We start from the raw sequence: 22,093 nt of genomic DNA, 5'->3' as shown, positions 1-22,093 counted from the left end.
GCGCTAACATCCGGTTTTCAGGGATACAGTATTTTCAACCTAACTTATGGAAGTGGGAACTCCTCTCGGGCTTCTTTCTATGCCTGCTACATTAGGTTAGCCCTGCATGCACAGTTAATCTCACCAACACTCATCAATGATTTTAGAAATCCTGTTTAACTTGTCCCTATTGCACAGAAAATGATTCCAGGGGCAGTTTAGTGCTAGTGCTCAATGTGCATTGTATTGCATGTGTTATCATGTTGCAGTAACATGACACACTAAACCTGCCCCTGGGCTATGTGGTGACAGTCAACAGCAGCAGTCATCGTAAAGAGAGCTTTAGGAACGCTTCTAAGCACAGGTGAAAGTGACTAATGTGTACTACACACTCTCCCCTTTGTCTTGCTGTCAGAGTTAAGTGTTAATGACTCAAAGGTCACGGTGGAATAGAGGGGTTTGGCGCTGGTTTATTTACCCATGGTCTTATCAGCCCTGCCGTCTCCTTATCTTCTCTCGTCTCACCTCTGACCTCTAACCCCTGGCCCCGACCCTGTTTATCCTCCATTTAATACGAAAGCCCTGTCTGTCTAAACCCAGGAGGATGCTGACTGTCAGTATTATGGACTGGGTGTTTGTGTTTAGAATAGGCTGATTACACATATGGTATTGACTATTATGGGTATGGTATAGGTTCAGTTTAACACAATGTACTCAGGCTACATGCCCTTTGACCTCTTGTATTCTAACGTCAATTGACAAATCAAAACCCATGTCACATTCAACATATCACAATGTCTCTTCAGCCCATCATCATCTGTTGAACTCCATGATAATCACTTATTGATAATGACTTATCATGGTGATTGTTTATGGCTATGTGTGTTTAAACCTAGGATGAGGTGATCTTGTCTGTCTGTCTGTCTGTCTGTCTGTCTGTCTGTCTGTCTGTCTGTCTGTCTGTTTGACTGTATGTCTGACTGTCAGTCTGCTGTATACAGTAGGACAGGCTGAATAGGAGCTGGTTCCCATTAACTCGCACTTGTTCTTTTCTTCTTCTTTGTTTTTTCATGCTAGCTCTTCCTTTCTAACACATTGCAATAGAAAATCATTTTCGCTTTGAACCCCGCGCCATAAAGAATGCACATTGCTTTGTGCGTCAGCCATCAAAACAGCAGAGAAAAGAGCACTGCTGTTCCCTGGTGTGCCAAGGCTGCAGTTGTCTTGTCTCGCAGCCTTGCCTCCTTGGTAGAGGAAGGGGTTAAGCTTTTATCTTATAAATACCCCCAAAATCCCACGGTCAATGACACATTCAGATATGCCGAGTCTGGCATTAACATAAAAACGAGGGCTTCTTATACAGTGAAATTTCAATGAAGGGGAACACAAAATGCATTTAATGAAATTCAGATGCTAAGGCTCCAGCTCCCATGAATCTCATTAAATGGGCTTTGTGCTGTTTTTCCATCTTCTCTTTGTGGAGAAGGTCCTCCAGTGCCTCTAATAATGTCTGAGATTTCATCATATAGCTGATTTAAAGAAGACAATGTCTGCCTTGTTCAGTCATTCCTCTCAGCGCTGACGCCATTCTGCCTCTCCAAAAGACTGCCGGGCAGAGTTTCTCCATGCAGCTCATGATAATAATCAGGCCTGTGGTGACTTTCCTTTTAGTTACTGAAGTTTGCAAAGTCCCCCTAACTCACTGTATCTCTCTCTTCTCTCCCTTTCTCTCACTCTCTCCCTCTGCACAGGATTTGGCTTCATAACTTTCGAGGGCGAAGACGTCGTAGAGAAAGTCTGTGAAATTCATTTTCATGAAATCAATAATAAAATGGTGAGTCCACTCTTCTTTTCAATTCCAGGTTGGTGTTGAAGGATTAATGTTTGATTTCCTCTTTAATGGAGTGTTAAAATAGCAAAGAGTCAACGGTGTGTGTGGGGTGTAGGTGTATGTGTATGTGCACGCCTGTGTATATGTGAGTGTTTGTGGGCAGGTGTGCACACGCCTGTGTGTGTGTGTGTATGCGCGCGCGCATGTGTGTGTGTGTTTACATGCGCGTGCATGTATGTGTTTGTGTGGTGTGATGTGTGTGTGTGTGTGTGTGTGTGTGTGTGTGCATGCACGTGCCTGTGTCTGTGTGTGCACTCGATGGGTCTCTAGGATGGGGAGCTCAGTGGTGTGTACTGCCCAGAAACCGTGAAATTGTGTGTGTGCCTGTCAGGTTGAGGGACTGGTGAGAGGAACCTGTCCTTCTCTTCCAACCCCACCCATACCCACACCAGACACACACAGGCCTTGACTGCAGCCAGCCAGGGCAGGCAGAGAGTGTTGCTGGGAAGTCATTGGCAGAGGAAGAGTTCATTAACCAGGGATTAGAGCCTTCCAGGAAGCCCAGTAATGATCTGACTCATCACTCCTCACTGCTGTTGTCCTCTGCTTCAAAGCACACAGTCGAAAGTGTATGGTCATTCCGTCAGTTCAGCCGATCAGATGGCTCATGCTCAATATCACAGGACATATTGTAGCCATCTGTTTCATGTCACATGTTGATGTACAGCAGACAGTTGTGAGTCTCTGTAGTGTGTGCCCTCCAGTCCCCCTGGGTGTACAATGTGTATAGCCTACTGACTGGGTTGGCCCTGTGGCCTGTGATAGGCTAGAGGGAATGCTCTCTTCCTGTCACTCAATGGGTTGGGACTCCTTCCTTTACTATGTGGTCTCCTTCAGGACCATAGGAGCTGACTGACAGGGGCGGTGTAGTAGAAACAGATCCACTTGGGACCGGCTCTCCCATGTATGACCTTACCGGCTCTCCCTAACTCAGGGGAAGGCAACTAGATTCAGCCGCGTGTCCATTTTTGTTGGTGCGCATGGTCGGGGGCCGGAACATAGTTGCACTGAACAAGAATATAAACGTAACATGTAAAGTGTTGGTCCCTTCTTTCATGAGCTGAAATAGAAAGATCCCATAAATATTCCATACGCACAAAAAGCTTTTTTCTCAAAAATGTTGTGCACAAATTTGTTTACATCCCTGTTAGTGAGCATTTCTCCTTTGCCAAAATAAACCATCCACCTGAAAGGTGGGCATATCAAGAACCTGATTTAACAGCATGATCATTACACGGGTGTATCTAATGCAGGGGACAATAAAAGGCCACTCTAAAAATGTGTGCAGTTTTGTTACACACCACAATGCTACAGATGTCTCAAGTTTTAAGGAAGTGTGCAATTGGCATGCTGACTGCAGGAATGACCACCAGGGCTGTTGCCAGAGAATTGTATGTTAATTTCTCTACCATAAGAGTTAATTAACGTCATTTTAGAGAATTTGCCAGTACGTCCAACCGGCCTCATAACCACAGACCACGTGAATGACTTCTTGTTGGCGAGTGGTTTGCTGATGTCAATGTTGTAAAGTGCCCCATGGTGGCGGTGGGGTTATGATATGGGCAGGCATAAGCTACGGACAACGAACACAATTACATTTTATTGGTGGCAATTTGAATGCACAGAAATACCATGACTAGATCCTGAGGCCCATTTGTTAAGGTACTGTATCTGTGACCAACAGTTCCATATCTGTATTCCCAGTCATGTGAAATCCATAGATTAGGGCCTAATTCATTTATTTCAATTGACTGATTTCCTCATATGAACTGTATCAACTAAGCCCTAAAATAGATTGTTTTGAAAATAGCAATAATTTCATATCTTCAGTACATTTAGACACAATCACATATCAATTTTTTGTGTGCGGGAATACTTGGGAACAGATTTATTAAATGAAACACATTTTTTGCTGAATTCCTGGTGATTTTAATATTTTTTGACAAAATATTCAACAAAAAAATGTATAAATAATAAGAATTGGCTAAAAACTTTGGGGGGCCTAAAAAAATCTCCCGAAGGCCGGTTTTGGCCCCTGGGCCACCTGTTGCCATCCTCTGCCCTAACTCATCCCCCTGCATCGCTTTGTGTGTGTGACAGCCCTTGCTGATCAAAGCCTTACACAGCTCCCATAGGAATCACATAAGGAGAGAGGGAGGATATGAGAGGAAAGGGGAAAGCATTGGAGGAGAGGAGAAGAGATGAGGAGATGAGAGGAATAGTAGAGAATGGAGGAAGAGAGCAGGAAAGTAAAGGAGAGGAGAGGAAAGGAGAAGAGTAAAGGAGAGAAGGAGAGGATTAAAGGAAAGCTGAGAGACGGGAGGAGAGGAGAAACAGGCCTGGTTATCTGGTTATCTGAGCTGGAGATGAGATATTGTAGTCATTCTGATCCCTCTCCATCCTCCTCTTTTGCTCTCTCTCTCTCTCTCTCTCTCTCTCTCTCTCTCTCTCGCTCTCTCTCTCTCTCTCTCGCTCTCTCTCTCCATCACAGACAAGCTGCTCCTTGAGCCCAGGGACAGAGAATGTCTGCCCGCAGTTCTATGAGACCAAGACAATGCTATCGATTTTTATATGATATTGCATCAAATGGTTTCATCGTTCAGGGAGCACCAAACCAGGGCTGCTATTTCGTTTTCCCTGCAGTGGATGGGAGCATTGTTTGTGCCATCCATCGACTGGCTGGATTGAATTGGACTAGCAGGGAATTGCATGCGTCGTTATCATCGGATGAGTAACTTCAGAGAAAATGAGGAGAATAAAAAGCTACTTCAAATACTCCAGGTTATTTGTCTTGTTGAAAATAGCAGAAGTTGATGTGCTGCTCTCTCTCTCTCTCTGTGCTGTAATGAGATGGTTGAGGAGCGTCTCTAAGACAACAGAGGAGAGGGTTTGGGGAGTTCAGCGAGCTTCTTCCTGTTTGTCTTTCCTCTATTAGAATCCACTTGTGGAGCTTCAGATCAAAGCTGTATCTGAAGCATCATCTGCTAACAGCCTGTGCTGTGTGTATTTGACTTGCTAATTCCACTCATCATCATTATTATCATTGTTATTATTAAGTGAAATCCTGTGGCAGGCAGGGCCCTGTATTCACACACTTTAGTGTCTCTGTGTGTTTTGATTCTTCTCATCTCAGCCTCCTGCCATCTGTTGCTTTTTATTGAACCTTTATTTATCCAGGCAAGTCAATCAAGAACAAATTCTTATTTACAATGACGGCCTGGCAATTCCACAGTTGCATGATGAACCCTTCCTTTAATAGGGGATATAGTCAATGCCAGGCGACCGTCTGCGAGGGAATGCAGCAGAAATAAAAACACAGGCCACAGGTCCAGAGGGGTGGACGTTAGGGGAGGGCCAGCTAGTATGGGCCAGACTGTTGAGGCGAGGACGGAGAGTGTGTCGCCCTTGCGAGAATTCCTCTCGCTGCCCAACGCCAACACTTTTGATTTCCACTCTGGGCGTACGCAGCCCCCCATAAAACATTCAGAAGGCTTTGACCCCTCAGAGCTCCGACAGAGTGAAGGATGGAGGGAAAACAGGTAAGATGTTTTAAAAAGGCTCAGGTTTCACCTTAGTATTACAAGAGGATTTTTTTTCAGGATTTAATATCTGAGTCCCCCCACTTAAGTCATTTCTGAAATGGACCTAATACATTCCCTCAATACCCGAGATCTCAGATAATTCATAGATATCCACTGGACATGACTCCCTGTAATGTTAAGATTTATAATAATAGCTCCTGGCGCTATCCCTTTGGTATACCCTTCCAAGTAGACCTGCCATTCTGCTACAGACAGCACAGACAGACAGCACAGACAGACAGCACAGACAGAAAGACAGACCATTCTTTGCTTGGGAGCTCATCATCTTAGGGGTCCGGCGACAGTTAGGGTCAGTGCCCATTGAGATGTGTTCTGACCATTGTGTGTGTGTGTGTGTGTGTGTGTGTGTGTGTGTGTGTGTGTGTGTGTGTGGATCCTGGAGGACTTACTTAATCACTCAGGGTTCATGTGAGGAGCAGCACTGCACCCGGGATGGTATATGTATAGATGGGTTGACGTAGTGGAAGAATGTGGGTGTCCCTCTGACCCAGTGAAACTACCCCCTCCTCTCCTACTACTCTCCTCCTCTCCTCTCCACCGCTCTGCCCACCAGGGGGGCTCCTGGCCTCTGGTGAGCCCCTTCCTGTCTCTCTGGGAACTCCCATGTCAGGGTGACATGCTGAATCTCCTGCCTGGCTGCACTCATCTACCCAGGCCTTGATCTGCTGGTTGGAGAAGTACTGGGTCTGAGTACCCCCCTCTCTCTTTCTCTCTCGCTCTCTCGTTCTCTCTCTCTTTTGTTCTCTGTCTTTTTCTCTCTCTCCCTCTCTCTCTTTCTCTCTCCCTCTCTCGCTCCCTCTTCCATTCACAGCCTTTTCAGATCTGATTACTGTGAAGCCCCCAGGGCAGGAGCGAATCAGGAGCGAGAGAGTTATTGAGAAAATGGCCCCCTCTCTCTTTCTCTCTCTCCCCCTCTCTCTCTCTCTCTCTCTCTCTCTCTCTCTCTCAATGGCCTCCTGATCACCAACTCCCTCGCCCCCATCTATGAGGCGGCCAGGAGACGGAGGCTGAATGACAATAAGGTCTCACCTCATCTCTCTAGATATATCTTCATGTGGCCTTGTATATCGCCACGTGGTGGTGTGTGCTACAGACTAACACCTGTTCTATGCATTATGTTTATTTATGCTGTCAATTGGTAGAGGGGGTGCTGATTGGGTAGCTTATCACATAACCATTAGTCATTCAACCACACTTCCTCATGGAGAGGGTTGGTGAGGAACATCTTAGTGTAGTAGAATCATAGTAGAACCATTGTGGGATGGTACGTCTCATAGTGAAACCATAGTCTTGTAGCGGAACCGTAGTGTTGTAGTGGAAATGTAGTCTTGTAGTGGAACTGTAGTCTTGTTGTAGAACCATAGTCATGTAGTGGAACCATAGTCTTGTAGTGGAACCATAGTCTTTAAAAAAAATTGTTTTTTAAATTTTTACCCCTTTTTCTCCCCAATTTCTTGGTATCCAATTGTTGTAGTTGCTACTATCTTGTCTCATCGCTACAACTCCCATACGGGCTCGGGAGAGACGAAGGTTGAAAGTCATGCGTCCTCCGATACACAACTCAACCAGCCGTACTGCTTCTTAACACAGCGCGCATCCAACCCGGAAGCCAGCCGCACCAATGTGTTGGAGTGTACACCGTGCACCTGGCAACCTTGGTTAGCGCGCACTACGCCCGGCCCGCCACAGGAGTCGCTGGTGCGCGATGAGACAAGGACATCCCTACCGACCAAGCCCTCCCTAACCCGGACGACGCTAGGCCAATTGTGCGTCGCCCCACGGACCTCGCGGCCGGTTACGACAGAGCCTGGGCGCGAACCCAGGGACTCTGATGGCACAGCTGGCGCTGCAGTACAGCGCCCTTAACCACTGGAATCATAGTCTTGTGGTGGAACCACAGTCTTGTAGTGAAACCACAGTCTTGTAGTGAAACCACAGTATTGTAGTGGAACCACAGTCTTCTAGTGGAACCACAGTCTTCTAGTGGAACCACAGTCTTGTAGTAGAACCACAGTCTTGTAGTGAAACCATAGTCTTGTAGTAGAACCACAGTCTTGTAGTGGAACCACAGTCTTCTAGTGGAACCACAGTCTTGTAGTGAAACCATAGTCTTGTAGTGGAACCACAGTAGTCTTGTAGTGGAACCACAGTCTTGTAGTGAAACCATAGTCTTGTAGTCTTGTAGTAGAACCACAGTCTTGTAGTGAAACCATAGTCTTGGAGTGGAACCACAGTCTTGTAGTGGAACCATAGTCTTGTAGTGGAAACACAGTCTTGTAGTGGAACCACAGTCTTGTAGTGAAACCATAGTCTTGTAGTGGAAACACAGTCTTGTAGTGGAACCACAGTCTTGTAGTGAAACCATAGTCTTGTAGTGGAACCATAGTCTTGTAGTGGAACCATAGTCTTGTAGTGGAACCACAGTCTTGTAGTGAAACCATAGTCTTGTAGTGGAACCACAGTCTTGTAGTGAAACCATAGTCTTGTAGTGGAACCACAGTCTTGTAGTGGAACCATAGTCTTGTAGTGGAACCACAGTCTTGTAGTGGAACCACAGTCTTGTAGTGGAACCACAGTCTTGTAGTGGAACCAAGAAGCTGCAGTGTGGCACCGTGTGGAGGGAACCGTGAGAAACTGACAGCACTTCAGCACTAGTGTGACATTTATCATGAGGCAGAGATTGTCATTCATTTGTGCAAACTTGTGTGCTGGGCCTAATGGGCTGCTGTTGGCCATGCTGATGAGCCCTGATGGATGACTGGTAGGACGGCCAGGGACGATGAGGGAGGAGTCACTGTCTGTCAGTCAGTCAGCAGAGCACACACGCTCACACACACACACACCATGTTACAGCAGCACTACACGCCACGCTGCAGTGCCTCTCTGACAGATGGGACCTCTCAGACACACTCAGCTTTAAGGAAACACTGATTTTGGGGCTCACTGGGACCCACTGTATTATTCCTCTTTAATTGCTATACACATCTGAATATATCACACAGTTTATTGTTTAAACTGCCTTCATTTCGCTGGACCCCAGGAAGAGCAGCTAATGGGGATCCATAATAAATACAAATACAGTGTTTATTTTGTTTTGCATTAATCAATTATTTTCTCAATTTCTCAAATGCCACCGTGCAGTGCTTTACAACTACAAGCCTGAAATCCTCTCTTTTGGACACCTCTTCCTGAGTGTCCTGTGTTTTGTTGGAGGTGACCTTGTCAAAGTGACACAACAGAAGTAATATTTTGAAGTAAAGCTGTTCTAGTGGGAGTTGCTTTAGCACAGAGAGAACTACAGGCAGAGGCAGGGAAGTGGCAGAGGCAGAGAGAGAGAGAGAGAGAGAGAGATTAGAGTGAGTAAGAGAGACGTCTGTATAATCTAACTCAGGGGAGAGGAAACAGACCAGAGGCCTCACATTTCAGGATTTCTATTTGGTTTCTGGTGCTCACTTCCCCATTGTAAAATAGATGTTCTCCGACGTGGAGACATATAGCTCCTGACAGATGTTTTTCTGCGTGCGTGCATGTATGTTTGTGTGTGTGTGTGATGGGGGAAATATTGATTTCTGTGTCATAGGCAAAGTTACTGTACATGTATCAGTAATGACCACAGTTCCAAGTCTCTCATGTCATTTAATTCAAGTTGCAGGGAGTTCTGCTCTCCTGGTAAACCTGGGCCTTTCTCATACGTTTCAGCTTACCTTCCCCCTGTGATTGCCAGTAGTATCCCTGATTGGAGGGAGGTGTCACGTCCTAACCTTCCTGTTCCTGTTTTATGTCTCTATTTTGGTTTGGTTGGGGTGGGCATTCTATGTTTTTCACTCTATGTTTTGTTCTGTGTGTTGTATTTCTATGTGTTTGGCCTGGTATGGTTCCCAATCAGAGGCAGCTGTCAATCGTTGTCTCTGATTGAGAACCATACTTAGGTAGCCTGTTCCCACCTGTGTTTGTGGGTAGTTGTTTTCTGTTTTTGTATTCTCTACCAGACAGAACTGTTTCGGTTTCGTTCATTCTCTTTTGTTGTTTTTCCATTCAGTGTTCAATTCATAATAAAAGATGAACACGTACCACGCTGCACCTTGGTCCTCGCCTTCTTCAACCTACGACACCTGTTACAGGAGGCTAGGAATATGAGGGAACAGTAGGATGGTTCTGATGTTATAGTTAATGGCAGGTTGCCCCTCTCTTTGACAAGAGTCATTTAGTCATTCCTCCAATCGAAGCAATGATTTCTGCTCTCTCCGCCATCCCGACCGCCTTCCTATATGAATGCATAATGAACACCTATCAAGTAGTGGCTCAGATCTGTAAATGGGAGTAGTGTGCTGTTAAAATGGGCCATATTTTAGTGAACTGCTTCAAGGTAATGTTCTTAAATGTATCATTTATGATATTCCTCAATAGAGAATGATCACTGCCGCAGGGATGAATTTTCAGTTAGTGGTCAATTTCTTAGTCAGGTCCCCTGACATGGCCAACCAATTACCGTAGTGAGCAGGGCGGCAGGCAGGCAAGGAGGCAGGCAGACAAGAAGCACTGAATGAAGAAGGGAGGGAAGGCTGTAATCTTGAGGTGTGTTTACTTGAGGATCTGAATGTTGAAAGATACTATGTGCAGTACCAGTCAAAAGTTTGGACACATCCAGGGTTTTTCTTTATCTTAACTATTTTTCTACATTGTAGAATAATAGTGAAGACATCAAAACTATGACATAACACATATGGAATGTAGTAATCAAAACAGTGTTAAACAAATCTAAATATATTTTATATTTGAGATTATTCAAAGTATCCCTTTTTTTAAATTATTACAATTATTATTATTATTCTTTACCCCTTTTAGGTGGTATTCAATTGGTAGTTACAGTCTTGTCCCATCGCTGCAACTCCCGTACAGACTCAGGAGAGGCGAAGGTCAAGAGCTGTGCGTCCTCCGTAACACAACCCAGCCAAGCCACACTGCTTCTTGACTCAATGCCTGCTTAACCCGGAAGCCAACCGCACCAATGTGTCAGAGGAAACACTACACCTGGCGACCGTGTCAGCGTCATTGTGCCCGGCACACCATAGGAGTCGCTAGTGCGCGATGGGACAAGAACATCCCAGCCACGTTTCATCTTCAATGCCCTTGCTGATGGAAGGAGGTGTTCACTCAAAATCTCACGATACATGGCCCCATTTATTCTTTCCTTTACACGGATCAGTCGTCCTGGTCCCTTTGCAGAAAAACAGCCCCAAAGCATGATGTTTCCACCCCTGTGCTTCACAGTAGGTATGGTGTTCTTTGGATGCAACTCAGCATTCTTTGTCCTCCAAACACGACGAGTTGAGTTTTTACCAAAAAGTTATATTTTGGTTTCATCTGACCATATGACATTCTCCCAATCTTCTTCTGGATCATCCAAATGCTCTCTAGCAAACTTCAGACGGGCCTGGACATGTACTGGCTTAAGCAGGGGGACACGTCTGGCACTGCAGGATTTGAGTCCCTGGCGGCGTAGTGTGTTACTGATGGTAGGCTTTGTTACTTTGGTCCCAGCTCTCTGCAGGTCATTCACTAGGTCCCCCCGTGTGGTTCTGGGATTTTTGCTCACCGTTCTTGTGATCATTTTGACCCCACAGGGTGGGATCTTGCGTGGAGCCCCAGATCGAGGGAGATTATCAGTCGTCTTGTATGTCTTCCATTTCCTAATAATTGCTCCCACAGTTGATTTCTTTAAACCAAGCTGCTTACCTATTGCAGATTCAGTCTTCCCAGCCTGGTGCAGGTCTACAATTTAGTTTCTGGTGTCCTTTGACAGCTCTTTGGTCTTGGCCATAGTGGAGTTTGGAGTGTGACTGTTTGAGGTTGTGGACAGGTGTCTTTTATACTGATAACAGGTGCCATTAATACAGGTAACGAGTGGAGGACCGAGGAGCCTCTTAATCTCTTGCGACGAGCAAACCCGAATCCGGGAGCGTAATCATAGCCTCAAGTGCATTAGCATAACGCAACGGACATAAATACCCCTAGAAACTTTTCCTATTCATGAAAATCGCAAATGAAAAGAAATAAATATATTCAAACACAAGCTTAACCTTTTGTTAATAACACTGTCATCTCAGATTTTCAAAATATGCGTTACAGCCAACGCTAGACAAGCATTTGTGTAAGTTTATCATGGCATAATGCTATGCTAGGCTCTACTGGCAGCAGGCAACATTTTCACGAAAATAAGAAAAGCAACCAAATTAAATAATTTACCTTTGAAGAACTTCAGATGCTTTCACTCAGGAGACTCCCAGTTAGATAGCAAATGTTCCTTTTTTCCAAAAATATTATTTTTGTAGGCGAAATAGCTCCCGTTTCTTCATCATGCATGGCTGAGAAATCGACTGAAAAATGCTACAACTATAACGCCAAACTTTTTAAAATATTTGCTCCATAATATCGACAGAAACACGGCAAACGTTGTTTAGGATCCATCCTCAAGGTGTTTTTAACATATATATTCGATAATATATCCGTCGAGGCAATTGGTTTCTCATAAGAAGCGATTGAAAAAATGGCTACCTCAGTATTTTACGCAAGACACCATGTGACCACATGCTATATATGGTCCCTTACAGCCATTCTTCAATGGAAATAGCTCATTCACAACCATATAAGGAGTCATTGGCATGAGGCGGTTTTAAAAAATGCGGCACTTCCTGGTTGGATTTTTATCTGGGTTTCGCCTGTAACATCAGTTCCGTGGCACTCACAGACAATATCTTTGCAGTTTTGGAAACGTCTTCTTTCCAAAGATGTCAATTATATGCATAGTCGAGCATCTTTTCGTGACAAAATATATTGTTTAAAATGGGAACGTTTTTCATCCAAAAATTAAAATAGCGCCCTAAATCCAAGAGGTTAAAGAAGAAGTTACAGGTCTGTGAGAGCCAGAAATCTTGCTTGTTTGTAGGTGACCAAATACTTATTTTCCACCATAATTTGCAAATAAATTCATTAAAAATCCTACAATGTGATTTTCTGGATTTTTTTTCTCATTTTGTCTGTCATAGTTGAAGTGTACCTATGATGAAAATTACAGGCCTCTCTCATCTTTTTAAGTGGGAGAACTTGCACAATTGGTGGCTGACTAAATACTTTTTTGCCCCACTGTATTATTTGACTAAAACATAATCATTTCCAACCTTGTCTTTGTATACGATCACATACCGTGCCATAAAAAAGTATTCACATCGCTTTACTTTTTTTTTGCATTTTGTTGTGTTACCGCTAGAATTTAAAATGGATTCAATTGAGATTTTGTCAATGGCCTACATACAATACCCCATAGGGCTCTATTTTAATAAACCTAACCCCATGGTGAATCTAAGTGCAGGCGGTAGCGCTATAGGTTCAGGGATGTGTCGAGGCTTGGCCCCTCACTGACCAATCAGAACGTGCTCCATGGAGAAATATGTGGTTGCTTCAGGTTGTGTGTTTACAGTCTTTTATGTGTTGCCTTGGAATCAACTCAAATTCCAATGTTAGTCCGTTATAGTTTGTTAAATGACTTACAGAAACAAAATAACAAAATGTAGACCTATCCCATCTTTGATAAATAGGTTAACTTGAACCGATTTGCAGTCCACATTGTTCTAAGTAATTGCATGGCTTCAATAGCATTCACACTGATATAGGGGCTAGGCCTACTGTAAATTACATTATGGCTGAGCATGGACATTGTCAAAAAGCAAGATTAAATGAATTATTGATAAGGCCTAAAAAGAGAACTAATAATTCTAATGAATTTCTAAAGAAAAGGAAACAACAACAACAAAGGCTAGGTCACATTTCCATCATTTCTCCCTGTGGGCCTGTAATATTAAAACAACACAAACTAGGAGGGTTTTATGCACATCCAAAACTGGACCTGCATGTCTAAAATAATGGGAGTATTATTTCTTTAAACTGCGTTGTTGGTTAAGGGCTTGTAAGTACTTCACTGTTGTATTCGGTGCATGTGACAAATCAAATTTGATTTGATTTAATAGAGTTTAACATGATTTTTCAATGACTACCTCATCTCTGTACCCCACACATACAATTATCTGTAAGGTCCCGCAGTAGAGCAGTGAATTTCAAACACAAAGACCATAGAGGTTTTCCAATGTCTCGCAAAGAAGCATTTGTAAATGGGTAAAAGCTGACATTTAATATCCCTTTGAGCATGGGGAAGGTATTAATTACCCAGTCACTACAAAGATACAGCCGTCCTTCCTAACTCAGTTGCCGGAAAGGAAGGAAACCTCTCAGAGATTTCACCATGAGGCCAAGGGTGACTTTAAAACCGTTACAGAGTTTAATGACTGTGATGGGAGAACACTGAGGGTTGATCAACAACATTGTAGTTACTCAACAATACTAACCTAAGAAGGAAGGCTGTACAGAATAAAAATATTCTAAAACATGCATCCTGTTTGCAACAAGAAACTAAAGTCAAACTGCCCAAAAAATACAATCATCGCAACTCTGCAGATTTTGTTGTGAGGATATAGAAGCTATAGGCCATTTATTTTTGGTATTGCCCTCAGGTAGCCTGTTTCTGGTCTCAGGTGCAGGAATGTCTGAAAATGTATAACATTGATCTAAAATTGACCCTAGAAATAGTACTGTTAGGAGACTGGGTCAGTCAATTACTAATATACTAATAATCTTAGTAAAAGTATTTATCTTCAACTCGCAATCTGTGGATTATATTCGATTAGATAGATTGAAATTGAATGTTAAACAACAACGCATAGTTCAAAGATATATGGTGCGTAGGAATCTGAAGAGGATGGCCAGCAGAGATAGATGGGATGGGCTGAGGGTGACCAGCAGAGATAGATGGGATGGGCTGAGGGAAGCTGAGGGTTGGGATATGGAATTGGAGACGCGTGGGAGTGGAGTTGCTGTGCAGGGGATAGAATGCCGGTCAAAGATCACATTTAAAAAATAAAGTCAAAATAAAACATAACAAAAGTAAGTTTGAATGACACTGAGGGACAGTGTTGTTACAGCTAATGCCTGTTTGCCTGAGGCTGATGCCGTGCAGGTGTTTGTACACGCATATACACACACTCTCATTCATATACACACACACACGGACACACATCCACTCAAATATATTCCGTTGGCTGTTGTGATTTTCGTTGTCCTTGAAGTCTTTTGTTTTTTGCATTGTTGTTTTCTGTTTTCCTTTGTCTTTCTCTTTTTTTCTGTTTTGTTCATTTTGTTGGTTGTTGGTGCATTGGGTGACGGGGGGCTTGGGGTGGGGAATGGAATTGTATGGGGGGATTCTACATGTAACCAAAAAGGGTTCTTAAAAGGGTTCTTCTATGGGGACAGCCGAAGAACCCTTTTAGGTCCTTGACTGTGTCGTAAAAAAAAACGCTTTTGTACTCTATACAAAAATGGCATCTGATTCTGTTGGTGCAAATGATCCAGAATGCAGCAGCCCGCCTGGTGTTCAACCTTCCCAAGTTCTCCCATGGCACCTCGCTTCTCTGTACACTCCATTGATGTCTAGTCAAAGCTCGCGCTACTTGCCTACGGAGCAGCAAGAGGAACTGCCCCTCCCTACTTTTCATGCTATGCTTAAACCCTACACCCCAACCCGAGCACTCCATTCTGACACCTCTGGTCTCTTGGCCCTCCCACCCTTACAGGGTTTCAACACCCGCTCCGCCCAGTCAAAACTCTTCTCTGTTCTGCCATCCTAATGGTGGAACGTGTTTCCCCCTGAAGCTAGGACAGCAGAGTCCCTGCCCATCTTACAAATACGTCTGAAACCCTACCTCTTCAAAGAGTATCAAATCAAATCAAATGTTATTTGTCACATACACATGTTTAGCAGATGTTATTGCGAGTGTAGCGAAATGCTTCTGGTTCCAACCATGCAGTAATAACTAACAAGTAATCTAACCTAACAATTTCCCAACAAATACCTTATACATGTATTTCAATATATGAATGTGTGATGGCCGAACGGCATAGGCAAGTTGCAGTAGATGGTATAGAGTACATCTACTGCATCTTGCCTATGCCGTTCAGCCATGTACATATTCTTATTCATTCCTTTACCCGTGTGTGTATAAGGTATTTGTTGGGAAATTGTTAGGTTAGATAACTTGTTAGTTATCACTGCATGGTTGGAACCAGAAGCACAAGCATTTCGCTACACTCGCATTAACATCTGCTAACCATGTATCTTAAACAATCCTACAGCACCCGACACTCCACCCACCAAAACCAAAAACTATGCCTTTCGTGAACTAACACTCGCACTTGACTTTTCTTTTTAGTAGCTCTGACCTTGCTAATAGCTTTATTAATTTATTTTATTTTATTTAACCTTTATTTAACCAGGTAGGCTAGTTGAGAACAAGTTCTCATTTGCAACTGCGACCTGGCCAAGATAAAGCGTAGCAATTTGACACATACAACAACACAGAGTTACAGATGGAATACACAAAACATACAGTCAATAATACAGTAGAACAAAACAAAACAAAAATTCTATATACAGTGAGTGCAAATGAGGTAAGTTCAGGAAATAAATAGGCCATGGTGGCAAAGTAATATAGCAATTAATACAATATAGCAATTAAACACTGGAATGGTAGATCGGCAGAAGATGAATGTTCAGGTAGAGATACTGGGGAGCAAAGGAGCAAAATAAATAAATAAATACCAGTATGGGGATGAGGTAGATAGATGGGCTGTTTACAGATGGGCTATGTACAAGTGCAGTGATCTGTAAGCTACTCTGACAGCTGGTGCTTAAAGCTAGTGAGGGAGATGTGAGTCTCCAGCTTCAGAGATTTTTGCCATTCGTTCCAGTCATGGGCAGCAGAAAACTGGAAGGAAAGATGACCAAAGGAGGAATTGGCTTTGGGGGTGACCAGTGAGATATACCTACTGGAGCGCGTGCTACGAGTGGGTGCTGCTATGGTGACCAGTGAGCTGAGATAAGGCGGGGCTTTACCTAGCAGAGACTTGTGGATAACCTGTAGCCAGTGGGTTTGGCGACGTGTATGAAGCGAGGGCCAACCAACGAGAGCGGACAGGTCGCAATGGTGGGTAGTGTATGGGGCTTTGGAGACAAAACAGATGGCACTGGAATAGACTGCATCCAGTTTGTTGAGTAGAGTGTTGGAGGCTATTTTATAGATGACATCACCGAAGTCGAGGATCGGTAGGATGGTCAATTTTACGAGGGTATGTTTGGCAGCATGAGTGAAGGATGCTTTGTTGTGATATAGGAAGCCGATTCTAGATTTAATTTTGGATTGGAGATGCTTAATGTGAGTCTGGAAGGAGAGTTTACAGTCTAACCAGACACCCAGGTATTTGTAGTCGTCCACGTATTCTAAGTCAGAGCCGTCCAGAGTAGTGATGCTGGACGGGCGAGCAGGTGCGGGCAGTGATCGGTTGACTAGCATGCATTTAGTTTCACTTGCGTTGAAGAGCAGTTGGAGGCCACGGAAGGAGAGTTGTATGGCATTGAAGCTTGTCTGGAGGTTAGTTAACACAGTGTCCAAGGAGGGGCCAGAGGTATACAGAATTGTGTCGTCTGCGTAGAGGTGGATCAGAGAATCACCAGCAGCAAGAGCAACATCATTGATGTATACAGAATAGCTACTTTATTTAAGAAAAATGTAATTACCATGACTGTGAGATGTGGTTGTCCCACCTATTTTAAGATGAATGCACTAATTGTAAGTCGCTCTGGATAAGAGAGCATGCTAAATTACTAAAAAGTACATGTAAAATGTCAGAATGTCCTGAATCGACCCTCTTAAAGTGTGATGATGTTTGCACTGAGTTATAAGTCATTTCACCCTTTTCAACAACCTTCATTGTCAATATTCAGCAGTCTTATAGCTGTGAGCTCATTTTTCATAAGTGAATAATCCCATGCCCTGTGCCCAGAGGCTTGGCATCACTCAGCTGACTGGCATTTTCACACCATCACTGCTTTTTACTGTTCAGCTGGGACTTGGAAGGCCATAGTGGATGATTCATGCCGTTTCCCTTCTCCAGCGTGCTCTTTTAAGTAGACTGATATAATCCACTCTGTAGTGCGTCCCAGTGGAAAGCATGGCTGCAGGCTTGATAGAGGCCTGATACAGGGCTGATACAGAGCTGACACGCCCATACACCACCCCACAACACCCACAAGGTTAATGTGAATGAGAGATCAATTGTGAAGGTCACGACCGCTGGCTAAATCCTGCCCTCTCAGTCTGGCATGGAGTCAGCTGTGTTTTAGAGATGGTCATGCACGTGTGTGTGTTCAGGAGGGAAGAGGATGCTCTGAGGGAACCTGATTGAGAGTCTGAGGTCTGAGTAGTGAACTCTTCTCTTGGCCCGTCTCATCCCCATGTCTTTCTGTGTTTGACAGCCTTCGCACACTCACCGCCAAGCTCCCGGCTCATTTTTTACAGACGACAGGAGAGTAGAACTATCCCACTGAATTACTGACACACTCCAACCAGTCCTGACTGACTCACAGCAGCCAGCCAGGGGATTCACTCCCACCCAGCCCATGTGGTTGGTGGATGGCCCAGCAACCTGGATGTGACAGTGGGCAGTGTAGTATGTATGGTGGTGGAGGGACTGGAGCCGGTGGGAGGGGAATGTACTTCATTAGAATTTGGTGGGTGCTTATATTTGTCCTATTTCACACGTGTACAAGTGTGTATTAATTGGAAATATGTTTTTCTTCATTTACCAACTACCCCTGAGACACCCTAAGACAGTGGGGTCACAGCCAGGGTCTGCCATTATCAAAAGCGACCCCGGAGCAATTAGGGTTTAAGTGCCTTTCTCAAGGACACATCAGCAGATTTTTCACCTTGTCAGCTCAGGGATTCAAACTAGCGATTTTTTTGTTACTTGCCCAACGCTCTAACTGCTATGCTATCTATCTTTACCAGGCACTTCCTGTGCTTGTTCCTGAGCTGCTATCCAGCTGAACACCACCCAGACACCGAGTTCCCTATTGGACAGGAAGTGTGTGTAGGTGTGTGAGCACCAGTCAGTGTGTAGAGGCGTTTAATGGTCCTATTTGTCCTGCCTGGTTCCTCTTCACTCAGTAGGTCATTCCATGACAATTAGGCCGCTACTGCACTCTCCTGGTCTGCTCACCCCATCCCACACATTACAGGTATTTAACCTCCCATTTGCTTTGATTGGAAAATGATGGCAGTCTGAAAATTGACGCTCTCGCAGGGTAGAAAGTGTAGAGAGGCACAATGGGTCTGAGAGCACGGAGCGGCGTCGCTAGCCAAGAGGACAGGGGCCCTGCGACAGCTACAAAGAGTATTTCAGCAAACGAAGGGACAGTGTGTTTCAGTTGCCTCTGCTTTATTTAAGTGATTGGCCCTCCAACAGCCACAGATCTTAGTGGTCTTACACTGCAACTTCTCTGGAGATAGCGAGCCTTCACACTAACACAGCACAGCGCTAATTCAAACACAGCAACCTTCAACACTTAGGCACTGGCAACTTTTCTTCTAACTCAGCAACTCACACCGTATAATATCTCTGTATAATACCAGGCTGTTTCTACATTGGAGGATCAGTGGAGGAGTAGTGATATTTACCAGGAGCCTGTCAGAGCAAAGATGCAGCCCTGGTCATTTGTATGGATGCTGGGGTTTACCTGCACTGTGCTGTGGTATCCAACCCAACAGGAGAAGCAGCTTGTCTTGAGCAGTGGGCAGGATGACATGCATGTGAATGTGAATAGCAGCAGAGAGAGGGAAACCCTGTTAAAGCTGAGGCTTTAGGGTAGACACAAAGCCAGGAGGCAGACAGACCAACAGATGGACAGGCCTAGAGCCCAGGCAGGCAGTGGAGCAGACAGATTGTGCGGCGTAGTGAACAGGCTCGGCCTACCAAAGAGAAGAGCAGGCGATAGACAAACGGCACAGACACGCCAGCTCTGTCAGCCCAGCCACTCACACAGATATGCACGCTCCTGTATATTTATAAAGCTCAGATAGATGTGTGGTAAATAGGATGAAGCTAGAGATGACTTTCTCACTGGGTTGGATGAAAACCTCTCTCCCTCTCCCCCATCTCCTTTTCCCTATCAGTCTGTCAGAGTGGAATGTTATATCTGTTCTGATCCCTCCCCCACCACGACAACCACCACCACACACACCCCTCCTAGACAGGTCCTGCTCTGTTTACCCCAGCTGCTCCTCTGAAGGATGGATGAGATTGTGAAGTTTTGGATTTTGCGCGTGTGTGGATGTATGTGTGTGGTCTCATGTTTTTATATGTCTATGCAGATACATATCCTCCTCCTACAGTATGGATATCAGAGATGTAACAGGTCTAGATATGCTATATGCTGTATATGCTATGTACAGTTGAAGTCCTAAGTTTACATACACCTTAGCCAAATACATTTAAACTCAGTTTTTCACAATTCCTGACATTTAATCCTCGTAAAAATTCCCAGTCTTAGGTCAGTTAGGATCATCACTTTATTTTAAGAATGTGAAATGTCAAAATAATAGTAGAGAGAATTATTTATTTCAGCTTTTATATCTTTCATCACATTCCCAGTGGGTCAGAAGTTTACATACACTCAATTAGTATTTGGTAGCATTGCGTTTAAATTGTTAAACTTTACGAGTAGCCTTCCACACGCTTCCCACAATAAGTTGGGTTCATTTTGTCACATTACTCCTGACAGAGCTGGTGTAACTGAGTCAGGTTTGTAGGCCTCCTTGCTTGCACATGCTTTTTCAGTTCTGCCCAGAAATGTTCTATAGGATTGAGGTTAGGGCTTTGTGATGGCCACTCCAATACCTTGACTGTGTCCTTAAGCCGTTTTGCCACAACTTTGGAAGTACGCTTGGGGTCATTGTCCATTTGGAAGACCCATTTGCGACCAAGCTTTAACTTCCTGAATGATGTCTTAAGATGTTGCGTCAATATATCCACATAATTGTCCTACCTCATGATGCCATCTATTTTGTGAAGTGCACCAGTCCCTCCTGCAGCAAAGCACCCCCACAACATGATGCTGCCACCCCCGTGCTTCACGGTTGGGATTGTGTTCCTCGGCTTGCAAGCCTCTCCCTTTTTCCTCGCAACATAACGATGGTCATTATGGCCAAACAGTTCTACTTTTGTTTCATCAGACCAGAGGACATTTCTCCAAAAAGTACGATCTTTGTCCCCATGTGCAGTTGCAAACCGTAGTCTGGCTTTTTTATTGGCAGTTTTTGAGCAGTGGCTTCTTCCTTGCTGAGCGGCTTTTCAGGTTATGTCGATATAGGACTCGCTTTACTGTGGATATAGATACGTTTGTACCTGTTTCCTCCAGCATCTTCACAAGGTCCTTTGCTGTTGTTCTGGGATTGATTTGCACTTTTCGCCACAAAGTACGTTGATTTCTAGGTGACAGAACGCGTCTCCTTCCTGAGCAGTATGACGGCTGCGTGGCCCCATGGTGTTTATACTTGCGCACTATTGTTAGTAACATGGTAATTTCAGGCGTTTGGAAATTGCTCCCAAGGATGAACCAGACTTGTGGAGGTCTACAAAAGAATTGCTGAGGTCTTGGCTGATTTCTTTTGATGTTCCCATGATGTTAAGCAAAGAGGCACTGAGTTTGAAGGTAGGCCTTGAAATACATCCACAGGTTCACCTCCAATTGACTCAAATTATATCAGTTAGCCTATCAGAAGCTTCTAAAGCCATGATATCATTTTCTGGAATTTTCCAAGCTGTTTAAAGGCACAGTCAACTTAGTGTATGTAATATTTTGACCCACTGGAATTGTGATACAGTGAATTATAACTTAAATAATCTGTCTGTAAACAATTTTTGGAAAAATTTACTTGTGTCATGTACAAAGTAGATGTCCTAACCGACTTACCAAAACTATAGTTTGTTAACAAGAAATTTGTGGAGTGGTTGAAAAATGAGTTTTAATGACTCCAACCTAAGTGTATGTACACTTCCGACTCCAACTGTATATGCTATATATGTAAATATTTGTACTCTATGTCATGTCAGTCTTAAGAGAGTAAGAGAGAGAGAGAGAGAGAGAGAGAGAGAGAGAGAGAGAGAGAGAGAGAGAGAGAGAGAGAGAGAGAGAGAGAGAGAGAGAGAGAGAGAGAGAGAGAGAGAGAGAGAGAGAGAGAGAGAGAGAGAGAGAGAGAGAGAGAGAGAGAGAGAGAGAGAGAGAGAGAGAGAGAGAGAGAGAGAGAGAGAGAGAGAGAGAGAGAGAGAGAGAGAGAGAGAGAGAGAGAGAGAGAGAGAGAGAAAACACACACCAGGTGGAATGGGCTGTCTCATTCTATCTTACTCTTTCCTAGACAATAATTTGAATAAAATTACAGAAAAACAAAAGTATTCACTGACTGAGATGATGGGGGCTGTCTAAAGTGTTTCTGTGGAAGTCATGGAGGGTATTCTTTCTCCTCCCTGTTCCTCGGTCAGACTATTCCTGAATGATAAGACGCCCTTGCCAGGGTTAGAATCGATATGAAGGCTCACCACTAGAGGGTGCATTTTCAGTGGTGCTGATAAACAGGTTACTGTGGTATTGTGTAATAGGAAGTGGCTACAGGAAGTATTT

The 22,093-nt window shown here is 44.1% G+C and overlaps 1 protein-coding gene across 16 annotated transcripts in view; it reads left to right on the top strand.

Moving 5' to 3' along the window:
- The window catches only part of LOC115105761 (RNA-binding protein Musashi homolog 2), a 392,467-nt gene that overhangs the window by 269,776 nt on the left and 100,598 nt on the right, over positions 1-22,093 (top strand). For all 16 annotated transcript variants that reach the window (XR_003859911.2, XR_003859910.2, XM_029628126.2 and 13 more), the window contains exon 8: positions 1,731-1,813. Coding sequence is in view for 14 of the 16 variants with exons in the window: in XM_029628126.2 (XP_029483986.1) it covers positions 1,731-1,813 (83 nt within the window). In the remaining 2 variants the exon portion in view is untranslated. The remainder of the gene's footprint in view (positions 1-1,730; positions 1,814-22,093) is intronic.

Source organism: Oncorhynchus nerka, linkage group LG22 (assembly GCF_034236695.1).
Source record: "Oncorhynchus nerka isolate Pitt River linkage group LG22, Oner_Uvic_2.0, whole genome shotgun sequence".
NCBI lineage: Eukaryota > Metazoa > Chordata > Actinopteri > Salmoniformes > Salmonidae > Oncorhynchus > Oncorhynchus nerka.
Note: the sequence above shows the minus strand (reverse complement) of the source record. Positions and strands in the feature narration are given on the sequence as shown.